At 30.1% G+C, this 11,854-nt stretch overlaps 1 protein-coding gene across 2 annotated transcripts; it reads right to left on the reverse strand.

Annotated features, from left to right (window-relative positions):
• Positions 1–399: 399 nt before the first annotated feature.
• On the reverse strand, positions 400–9,397 carry LOC113363801 (modifier of mdg4-like). 2 transcript variants are annotated; one of them, XM_026606283.1, is made up of 7 exons: positions 9,215–9,397; positions 7,909–8,126; positions 7,703–7,848; positions 7,531–7,618; positions 6,078–6,326; positions 2,698–3,004; positions 400–584 (listed from the first exon to the last, which is right to left on the reverse strand). In XM_026606283.1, the coding sequence occupies exons 2-6, from the start codon at positions 8,114–8,116 to the stop codon at positions 2,718–2,720; spliced, it is 978 nt and encodes a 325-aa protein (XP_026462068.1). In that variant the 5' UTR covers positions 8,117–8,126; positions 9,215–9,397; the 3' UTR covers positions 400–584; positions 2,698–2,717. The 2 variants fall into 2 exon arrangements, with proteins under 2 accessions (XP_026462068.1, XP_026462067.1); XM_026606282.1 differs by lacking the exon at positions 400–584 and having other exon boundaries at positions 2,599–3,004.
• Between the last annotated feature and the right edge of the window lie 2,457 nt (positions 9,398–11,854).

Here is an 11,854-nt window from a genome sequence, read left to right on the forward strand (position 1 = left end):
TAAAAAAAAAACTACAAGTCGGATCGACTTGCATTTTTTTTTAATTTGTTCACCAATGCAGTACCTAGTCCCACCACCTCAAACAACTTGATAACATTACGCAAAAAAATTATGCGAAGCTTCTAGCCCAAACAAATGCCTTTTTTGTAACAAAAAGAACAACCCCCTTAAGTCACGATGTCATGCACCACCAGTTCTTCGTACAGTACGGTTTTCATATTACACGGTACGCACTCCCGCGTTATAGGAGGGTCGACTTCACCTATTCCTCATCATCAATTCTATCTCTCCCCTTCGTTACGTATCCTTTTCCTCCGTTTTGGAAGAGTCTTTCTTTCTATTTCGAATACTCGTCCCGTATTTCAACCTGCCATCGATGATTTCGTGTGTGTGTTTCGATTCCTTCACAACGATTTTTTGGCCATTCGAATATGTTATCAGTTTGGCTCGACAGTTCATATTGCGGTATTGCGTGCACCTCCAATAGTTTGCATCGTTTTTCGAATTGTACCGATTGAAAGTGTGCCCCTCGTGGTAGATTTGTAAGGAGTTTCGGCTGCTGGATATGTACTGGATTACTGCACCTGGGGATGAAAGATGAAATCGAAATGATGAAATATAGTGATGATTGATTGAATTTGAAATGAACTAGTGGTGTATGGCATCGTGGCTTAAGGCAAATTTCTGGAACTTCCCGTACCGTAATAAAATATTCGAGGAATTCCAAACGTTTTCAAATATATAAGCACTGAAACTCTTTTTCATTATTTGTATCTTGTAGACAAAATATGAGAGCTTATAAATTGTACGACGACGTTTATATTTGTTTACATGGAAAGTGAATAAATGAACTAAACTTAATCAAGCAAAATTAGAATTAACCCTTTCCACTCAGATGCCGGCAAAATACATATTAATCTTGCAATTCCTATTTAGACCTTATTTCATATTTATAAGAATTATATAAACTGAATTGTAAAGTTAAAATTATTTATTTCAAGTATATAAGTGAGCTTTAGAACTTTAACAAGAATTCAAATTGAAACTGAATTATTTTCGATATTTTAAGCAGAAATATTTTGAAATTTTGAAATCCGACAGTTTCTTCACACTGTCAACAAAACCAAAATATTTTTTCAATCCATTCTCTCAAAATCTGCCATTTTTTGCATTTTTAACTCTCTAACTTCGAAACGGATGGGGCCTGCCCTTATCAAAAACTAGTCAATAGAAATCGAATGGTTTTGAATAATTTAAATCGGTTCATTCGCGCGCCCGAAATCGCGGACGAAAAATTGTATTCCCACAAACACACAGTTATTAGTTTTTGCCAAAGACATAACCAAGCGTTTCGAAGATCCGGAGCCAAGAGTATTTATTTAAGTTTTCAGGAAAACGAAGCGTCCGATTTGAATGATTCAAAAGACATTTTACTTGTATTAACGTAAAAAGTTGATTAAATTGTCGCAAGGCAGAGCCAGCGGTTTCGGAGATCTAGGAAAAAAGTTACAAACCGAAAATCAGATATTTTCGGCAGAATGGATCAAATGGGTGTCATAAACTTTCAATAATTTAAAAAAAAAATCTCAAAAATTTTCAAAAAAAGCAATTTTTAGGGTAAGTTATAGTAAACGCAAAAAATCGAAAATGAAACTTTAGGTGTGTGTGTGTGTTTGTGTGTGCGGATACAATTTTTGTCGACGATTTCGGGAACACCGATCAACCGATTTAAATAATTCAAAAACCATTCGATTCGTATTGATAAGGAGACGTGCCGATTAGTTTTTGGCAAAGGCAGGTTTAGCCGTTCCGAAGATACGGGGCAAAAAGTGCCAAAAACGGTAACACGGTTTTTAAGAAAACGGAGCGTCCGATTTTAAAAATTCAAAAAAACATTTTACTTGTATTAACAAGATGAAGAACTGATCAAATTTTCATGAAGGCAGGTTTAGCGGTTTTGGAGATCTAGTAAAAAAAAGTGAAAAAAAATGCCATTTGGCGGTCAAAAATGAACATTAGACATATGCACATCAAATGATTAGATATTTTATAGAGATTTTAACAATAAGTATAAATTTTGTTTACATTCTTATGGGTTCCGTACCAATGTTTATTCGTTAGACGACGACGCGGCGCTTACGCGCTTCGATATTTCGTCTTTATCCAGTTAAAGCAGTACGATTGCTTTGAAAAAAAGTTTAGAATTTCCAAAATATTTTATAATAAATTTTTCTTCAGTCTTTTTTTCAAAAAAAAAGTAAATTTTTGTTAAATTTATAGTTTCTCAAAAATCTAATTTTTCAGAGTAAATTTATTTAAAAAATGTTAATCTTTTTAAAAAAAAATTTTTTTGGTACGGGAAGTTCCAGCAATTTGCCTTAAGGCACGATGTCATGCGCCCCACTAGTTTTTTAAAAAATTTTGTAAATATTTTTTAGATACTGTTAACAAAGAATTGCTGAATGATGACACACAATCTGTGTCGAAACGTATATTATAAATAAATATTTGTACTTATTTGTTTCTTTTATTTCGACGACTGGCTGAAAATCATTGTTCAAGATATGTCTCAACGTCGAACAAAAAAATCTAATTATTAAATATTAACTATATAATACTATTACAAAATAAGTTTATGTACAATTTTCATTTGTGTATCTACAATCTTAAAAACTAAATAATAAATAATAAACCTACTAAATCTATCTATCTATTATCTAATTGGCTTCTAGTTCATCAATGAGATCGTTCAGTTCGAATTCACTTCTATCGTGCAATGGCCTGTTTGCAATTTTTTCCCAATGGTTCGGGTGATTGTGCCTGTGCCTTGCATTGACGAATTTATCGTTCAATGTGATGCAGACAGCTTTGCATTTGTACTTTAGGTTTTCGCAACAACGCCAGGTCGTGCAGCCGTTCTGGAGCGTTTTCTTGCGATTGTAAATGCACATGTTATACACGAGTTGGGCATTAAGCTTTTGACTTCTTATGAATTTTATCTCATCTAGAAGAATAAAAGATATTGGTTGACAATTGGAAATTGAATAGATTGATTAGATTCAAATTTGCGATAAACAAATCTGATTTAAGTTATTTTGAATTTGGTTTATAAAACTTGTGCTGTTTGTGATTCGTGGACCTAACAATAGAATAAGCACACTTTTGTGTCACTAAAATGCATATACACTTATCGCCGGTTTTACACAGAAGATATGTTCAAAAAAAAAGTGTAACTTGAAAAATTCACTTTTACATGAAAAAACCGTGCTGAAGGAAAATCACTATAAACTAGCTGTAAGTGGAATTCTGTCTTAAGGCAATTAAGGCATCGTGCCTTAAGGCAAATTGCTGGAACTTCCCGTACCAAAAAATTATTATTTTTTTAAAAACGATTAACATTTTTGAAAAAAAAAATTACTTTGAAAAAATAAGATTTTTGAGAAACTATAAATTGGACAAAAAATTACTTTCTTTTTGAAAAAAAGAATTAAAAAAAAAATTTTTTTTTAATTTTTTTTTTTTGAAAAAAAATTTTTTTTCTTTATTATGACATATTGTGGAAGATCTGAACTTTCTTTTCAAAGCAATCGTACTGCTTTAACTGCGTAGGGACAAAATATAAAGCGCGTAAGCGCCGCATCGCTGTCTAACGCATAAGCATTGGTACGGAACCCATAGGAATGTTAACAAAATGTATACTTATTGTTAAAATCTCTATAAAATATCTGATAATTCGAAATGGCTATTTTTTTACTTTTTCCTCTATATCTCCGAAACCGCTAGTCCTACCTTTATGAAAATTCTATCGATCCTTCATCTTGTCAATACAATTATTAAAAATCGTTCTCTTAAAAACTGAGTTACAGTTTTCGGCACGGCTAGACCTGACTTCGCCAAAAACTAATCAGCACGTCTCCTTATCAATACGAATCGAATGTTTTTTGAATTATTCAAATCGGTTGATCCGTGTTCCCGAAATCGTCGACGAAAATTTGTATCCGCACATACATACACACACGTACATACATACACACACACACATACACACACACACACATACATCCATTTTTTCTAAGGTATGCCAAAATGTTCAGAAACCTCTGAAACGTCAAGATATATAAAAATTCTCATTTTCGATTTTTTTGCGATTACTATAACTTGCCCTACGGGAAGTTAAAAAGCCCTTTTTGCAAGTTTTTAATATGATGAATAACTAACGAAACATAAATATTAATATATTTAATATCGAGCACATTTAATAAATTATAAATATTTAAAAATGAACTATTAAGCATTGCATTTTTTATAGATAACTATTAAAATTGGTCTGTACAGATATAACCTTTCTTTTACTCTCTAGTTTAAACTATCCGTAGGGTAATTTATAGTAATCGCAAAATATAGAAAATGATTTTGTTTGTCTTTACGTTTCAGAGGTTTCTGAACATTTTGGCATACCTTATAAAAAGTGATGTGTGTGTGCATGTGCGCGGATACAAATTTTCGTCGACGATTTAACCGATTTGAATAATTCAAAAAACATTCGATTCGTATTATTAAGGGGACGTGCTGATTAGTTTTTGGCAAAGGCAGATCCAACCGTTTCGAAAATACGTGACAAAAAGTGCCAAAAACGGTAACTCAGTTTTTAAGAGAACGGAGCGTCCGATTTAAATAATTCAAAAAACATTTCACTTGTATTGACAAGATGAAGAATCGATAAAATTTTCATAAAGGTAGGTCTAGCGGTTTCGGAGATCTAGTAAAAAAAGTAAAAAAAAAGCCTTTTGGCGGTCAAAAATGATCATTAGACATATGCACATCAAATTATGAGATATTTTATGCAGATTTTAATAATGTGTAATAGTATCAATTTTGTTTACATTTCTATGGGTTCCGTACAAATGTTTATTCATTAAGCGGCGACGCGGCGCTTACGCGCTTCGATATTTCGTCTCTATGCAGCTAAAGCAGTGCGATTGCTTTGAAAAAAGCTCAAAATTTCCTCAAAAATTCAATTTTTCCAAAGATTTAAAAAAAATGGTACAGAAAGTTCCTGCAATTTACCTTAAGGCACAATGCCATACACCACTAGTTTATTACAAAACTATATTTTTTTTGTAAATGAAAAATTTTGTAAAAAATGATTCCGTTATTTGGCCTTAAATTGCGCTATCAATTATATATAAACACTAATTAAGAACAATGATGCTCTTGCATTGCAAACTAGCTTATACACACATAAAATTTAGTTTTGATCATAAAATGGAAAGTCCCCATATGTTAATCTATAGATTTTCATCACAAACATAGACTGCTTAACATTCGTAACTGTAACATACATTTTGCAGTGAAGTATTTTCACAGTAAAGCAATAAAAAAGTTATTGTAGATATAAACGAATTATAATTTCGTGTAAATGCAAAATTAATAAATTTTGTAGAAAAAAATTATTTTCAAAAACGTCGATGAAAGGTCTAACTTTATCAAAGGTCAAAAAACGCTTCTCATTTTTTCAAACTTTGATGAGTTATTAAAATTAAACGACTTGTCGTAGGGCCGTGATATTTTAGTATGATCTATAAGATCATGATACCTATCGCCAAAAAAAATTCATAAAAAACTTCGACAGTTAATTACAAGAAAACGGCCGGGCCGATCTTCACCAAAAACTAATCAACGCGATTTCCAAGCAATATCTTTCGAACAGTTTTTGAATTTTCAAAATCGATTCAAAATTGCGGGCTAAATAGCGAACGAAAAATTCTTCACTTTCCTGCTACTAACAAAGAAACGGCTTGGCTGATCGTCGCTCAAAACTGCCAAACGCTAGTCCTCATCAATTAAAATCGAATGGCTCTTAAATTTTTTAAATCGGCCCAGCTGTGTTTGAGAAAACGTCGACGAAAGGCCAAAAATAACCTCAAGCAAAGTTTTACCAAATTTGGTCTCATTGGATTGCGTATTATTTTCTATATAACCAGGTGAAAAAATCACAAAAAGGCTTTTGCAACACAAGAAGTGAAACTCTCAAACAACTAACTACAAATATTAATTAATAAATATTTATCAAGTACCTCCGTCTTGTGGGAATCCCATATCATAGTCATCTTCTATATAATCATCATCGGTATTTTCGTAATCCGGTATATATGAAGAGTTATCAGGATTTTCATCAACTTTCATTTCGTTTGTTTGTATATATGATGGTTCGATTTCTTCTTCGATATCTTGGCAGGTTTCTCTTTTCAAAAGATTCTCGTTGTGTTCTTCTGCAGCCTTTATGTGTTCCAGGTCTTCTTCGTTCATGAATTCTGGTTCTATAACTAAAATAATAATAAAAATATATATTTGATAGTAGAATGGATAGTAGAAATAGTACAACTAAATTAGTGGTGTATGGCATCGTGCCTTAAGGCAAATTGCTGGAACTTCCCGTACCGTAATGAAATATTCGAGAAATTTTAAACGTTTTAAAATATATTATTACAAATACTGTAACTTTCTTGTTATATCTGAGCAAATCAAATGTAAATCATAAATCAATTTATCTCCAGAACATTAACAATAGTCATTTCAATTCGAATTCAATTTCAAAAAAATAGTTGCACAAAATTGAATTGAAGTGCTCCCGTATAGTCACAGTCTAAACGCATTTGCAAATAATTCTGTGCGACATTTCACTTATACTGTGCTTAGCTTAGCGGCATTTTCACATTTTTCCGGTACATAAACAGTCTAAACGCACTTGGGTAAACATTTGTACCAGAGTGGCCCTTAGACTGTGTTTAGCCTGGGTAATATTTTGAATTTTCAATCTAAAATTACGAAAATATTTTATTGAAATAAGAAAGGATGTAATAGTTTTTTATCCTCAAAAGCAATTGTTTTGTCAATACAAGCAGAAAGTATTTTAGATTTAGATTCAAATCGGACGCCTAGTTCACTCAAAAACTGTCATTTTTTGCACATTTAGGTCAGTATCTTTGAAATGGCTGGACCTGCCTTTGCCAAAAACTAATCAGCATGTATCCTCATCAATACAAATCGAATGTTTTTTTAATTATTCAAATCGGTTGATCGGTGTTCCAGAAATTGACGACGAAAATTTGTATCCGCACACGCACACACACATACATCAATTTTTTCTGAAGTATGCCAAAATGTTCAGAAACCTTTCAAACGTGAAGATATGCAAAAATTTTCATTTTCGATTTTTTTGTGATTACTATAACTTATCCTACGGGAAGTTAATAAATATTAATAACAGATTGGAGTTTACATTTTTTATATGTAGATCCAATAGTAGTGATTAAAAGAGAGTCAAATCTCCTTAAAAACACGAGAAGTTGTCTTAGACGAAGAAATAAATCGTACACTAAATATTGTATATAAAGCAATTTTTCAATATATAAGAAACCAAAAATAAATAGCAATTGAAATAAAAATACAGAAACATAGCTTTTTTGTTAAATAAATAAAGTCTTAAGTAGAACTAACAAATAATTAAAATGAAATAAATTTTTATACCTTCTATCATTTTGGGAGATTTTATTTCATTTTCTAAACTCTGTGAAGCCTTTCTTTTTATTGATCTTGTCTGTTTAGTGGGAGCCGTCTGAATACAAAACAAATATTATTTTAAAATATTAAAGTACAACTATACTTCAATTATAATTCCATCAGTGAGTCAAAAACTTACTTTGGGACCAGTTAATCCTTTAATTTGTAACGATTCTGCATTCAGTATAAACTGAGATAAATCTGCATGTTCAACTCTGGTCTCTCCATAGTAAATAAACTCCAATAGATTTTTCAAGTTTTGTTGTGAAATATTATTGAGATAAACTAAAAATACAACAAAAACATGAAAACAATTCTGAAGAAATAATAAAATTCATTTATTACTTATAGGGTGATTATTCCCAGTACAGCTTTCCAACATGATTTTAAAAAAATCTGAACTGATTGCTAAAACAGCTCGATGGCATTTGGCAATAACTCCATCGGCAGCTAATGTTACATCTGTAAACATTTCATCTCTGTACAATTCTTGATAGCCCGATATTAAATTGTTTTTGAAACTCATCCAACTCAATGCGTATTGTTCCTCCATGGTGGTAAATCTATAAGAATAAATAATCCAGAATAAAATACTATGAATAAAAGATTTAATTATATACAAATATATATATATATATATATATATTAAAGGTTTTTTCAACGTTGAAACAGATTTAAAATAATCAGTAGCCAATTCGTCGAAACAAAAATGTTAAAAGAACATTATTTTTCATTAATGAAACGTTTCAAAGCTTTATGTGTGTCATCATTCAGCAATCAACCAGGACAAACTTTGTTTTAAAAAACACTAAAAATAGTTTTTAAAACATTATTATTAAAGAGAAAATTATTACATAAATAAAAAATGTAATACAAAAGAGATGTTTAGACATTTTAGAATCAGCAATGGAATCTCATTCCATTTTAGTGAAACTATTTTTAGTGTTTTTCAAAAAAAATGGCACACATAAAGTGCCGAAATGTTTAATTATAAAGAAAGGCTGATAATTATTTCATATGATTTTTGAAATCAAAACAAAACACACAATTGACTATAAGAAGTTAATACAATAACACATTTATTCAATTATATATTATCGATGAATTTATCTTTATAAGATTTGTGTGTTTTGTTTGTAAATCAAAAAAGCTATATAAAATCATTGAAAGAAAGTTATATTAGGTTCATGTTCAGAGAAGAATAATTATTTTAAAAAAATAATCAGGCATCTAAAGTAAAGTCCATTTCCACATAATTCCACAAATTTAAAGCATAATGTTCAATCAATATTTTTTAAAATTTTCATTTCATTGGATTAAATAATTTTTAATTTATTGTAAAAGAAAACCCTATGATTTTATTAAAATCAAATACAAAAACTTTTAAATTGACATAATGCTCCCAAAACGTTTTAAAAGTTTAAAAAAATGTAAAATAAGAATTTTTTCAAAAAATGCGTGTCCATTTTGTTTTAACACTATTGTTTGCATCTCATAATTAATTCACTCCATCAATCTTGTTGTAAATAACTATTATTTAAAAATTCGCTCTACGTTCTTAAAAATCCATTCAAATTTTTAAATTCGTTTCCAGAGGGATATTTAATTATATCCTGGTACGGTATTATTTTGATGCTTTTGATTAATTTACCTGACGTAGAAAATAGCCTTAAAATGTAGTCCGATGTTATTTTTATTCCTGATGTAACTGTAACACTATTTTTTAAAAATAATTATAGATACTCGTTTAACGTATATTTAAATACTTGATTCGGATAATTTATAAATGATATTAGTTTATTAGATATGTTTGGGGATATTTTATGTCAATACGTAAATATTGATAGCTTTCAGTCAGATGGCCGCCATTTTCAGAATAGAATTGTGGGCGCCATAGGGAGCGGGCACATGCATAAAAATGTCAGTGAATACAAACAAGATGGCGTTTGACAGGTTTTATTTCGTATTTTGACAGATTTTATTCAAACTTATGTAAATTCTCGTTAGAGATGGTTATTGTTTTTTTATAATCGCAGTTTTTATTTATCTGTGTCACCAATCATGTGCGTATATTAACAATAAGTAAAAAAAGCGCATAAATAAGAAAGTGAATTTTGTTATGATTTCGAAAGAAAATTAACGATGAAATAAATTGCTTTGTTGGATAGATTCATTGAGGTATGTACTCATAATTAAAATGTATTTGTTATTAAAATTTTCAGACAAGGCCATAAGATATTTTATGATTCGCATGTTGTGTTATCAGCTGAACAAATATTAGATCTTTCTATTAGCGCTTTGTCAACACTTCTTTTATCTATGCAATTATTCCTCCTTAAATTGAAATTCTTATTATAATTTTATTAATCTTTATAAAATTAATTAATTTAATCTGTATTAAACAGTATATAGCTGAGAATCTTGACACAAATGGGCAAGTTGATGTTATTTACACTGACTTCAGTATAGCATTTGACAAAATTGATCATAACATTCTTCTTAGTAAATTATCTAAGATTGGTTTTAATTCTTCACTTATTTATTTTTTTAAGAGTTATCTTCATAATCGTAAACAGTTTGTCTATCTTAATGGATTCTTGAGCAACATTGAAAATATCAGTTCAAGTGTTCCTCAGGGATCCATTCTTGGTCCACTGCTATTTATTATTTTTATTAAAAACATATCTGATATTATTAGCTGTCCACATTTATTATTTGCAGATGATCTCAAACTATATCTCAAAATAAATTCTATTCATGACTGCTTATTATTACAGTCTCAACTTGACTCTTTCCACTCTTGGTGTGTCTTTAACAAATTGCATTTAAATATATCAAAGTGCAAGATTCTTAGTTTTACACATAAGCGCGTTCCAATACTTTTTGATTATAAAATTTCTAACACCAGCATTGATAGACGTAATAAAATTTCAGATTTAGGAGTTCTATTTGATTCTGGTTTGTTTTTCACGGAACATATAACTGATATTTGTAATAGGGCACATAAATCTTTAGATTTGATACTGAGAAATTGTAAACAATTCAATTCAAATAATGCACTTCTTTGCATGTACTATTCTAATGTACGTTAAAAATTAGAATATGGTTCGATTATTTGGTATCCTCATCAAATCAATAACTCTGATGCGATAGAGAAGGTTCAGCGAAAATTTCTGAAATATCTTTATTATAAAACATATAAAATTTACCCTTTACGTCGATTTATCTGTACAATTATGTTTTTATTTAAACTTTGCAGTAATTCTATATACTGTCCTCTTATTCTTAATCAGCTATTCTTTAATGTTCCAAGGCTACCTACGCGTTCACAATTATTTTTCAATTATCCTACTCCTAAATCTAATTCTCTCTTAAATTCGCCTATTTTACTTTTGACCCCTCAAGTCCCGCCATTTCGAAGATACAGAGCTAAATATACAAAAAATTGCAGTTTTTGTGAGAAATAAGTTGAAATATGAAAACAAGTAGGTATTGTTGACAAAACAATTGCTTTTGGAAAAAAAACTGACTTTGTGATTCAGTTTATATAATTCTTATAAATATTAGACAGTGTTACAATATTAATAATGATCTATTTAAAAATATTCAATATTTCTCGAACATTTTGTTACGGTACGGGAAGTTCCAGCAATTTGCATTAAGGCACGATGCCATACACCACTAGTTAGAATTTACATTGCTCTATAATCTATCTACATGGCTATCAAAATTTTGAACAATAGTTAGTTGGAACGCAGATTTGAGTTTGATAATTAGCAATATGTTGGATTTGGGACATTTTCTACATTTAGTTGAATATCTTGGAAGTTTTGTTCCGTGCACTTTAATTTATTTACATTAGTAAAAACTAGATAGAATTTAGATTTATAAATCATAAACCGTATTAAAAACATAGACTGCTATTCACGTTTTTTTTAAACTACCGTTTATGGACTCAAGTTATTAGATTAATATAAATGATCTACTAGATACTATTCGGCTGTACTTACACTGAAATTACATTATATTACATTAAACACATAATTAATGTTACTAGACTAGTATTGAGAAACATATAATACTTTATATTTTAGATGTGTGGCCTTACAATAAATTTTTATTTTTATTACAGGTGCTTACGACTTAAAAGAATGCCTCAGAAGGAACTCTACAACCTCGGTCTTCGCCATAGTAAAGGGACAATATAATCAAGAACGAATTGGAAAGTCTTTTTGATGAAGAGGACGAAATTATCCTATTTGATGACCTTTCAGGGTACCATCAGGGCAAA

This window comes from Ctenocephalides felis, unplaced genomic scaffold (assembly GCF_003426905.1).
Source record: "Ctenocephalides felis isolate EL2017-DRISC unplaced genomic scaffold, ASM342690v1 CF-g0.4_SCAFFOLD_00845, whole genome shotgun sequence".
In the NCBI taxonomy this organism is placed as follows: Eukaryota; Metazoa; Arthropoda; class Insecta; order Siphonaptera; family Pulicidae; genus Ctenocephalides; species Ctenocephalides felis.

Coding starts and splice junctions, on each gene's coding strand:
- LOC113363801 (XM_026606283.1), bottom strand. CDS start 8,116: ATGGAGGAACAATACGCATTGAGTTGGATGAGTTTCAAAAACAATTTA. Junction 7,849..7,908: donor TGGGAATAATCACCCTATAA/GTAATAAATGAA, acceptor TTGTATTTTTAG/TTTATCTCAATAATATTTCA. Junction 7,619..7,702: donor AAGGATTAACTGGTCCCAAA/GTAAGTTTTTGA, acceptor TTTTGTATTCAG/ACGGCTCCCACTAAACAGAC.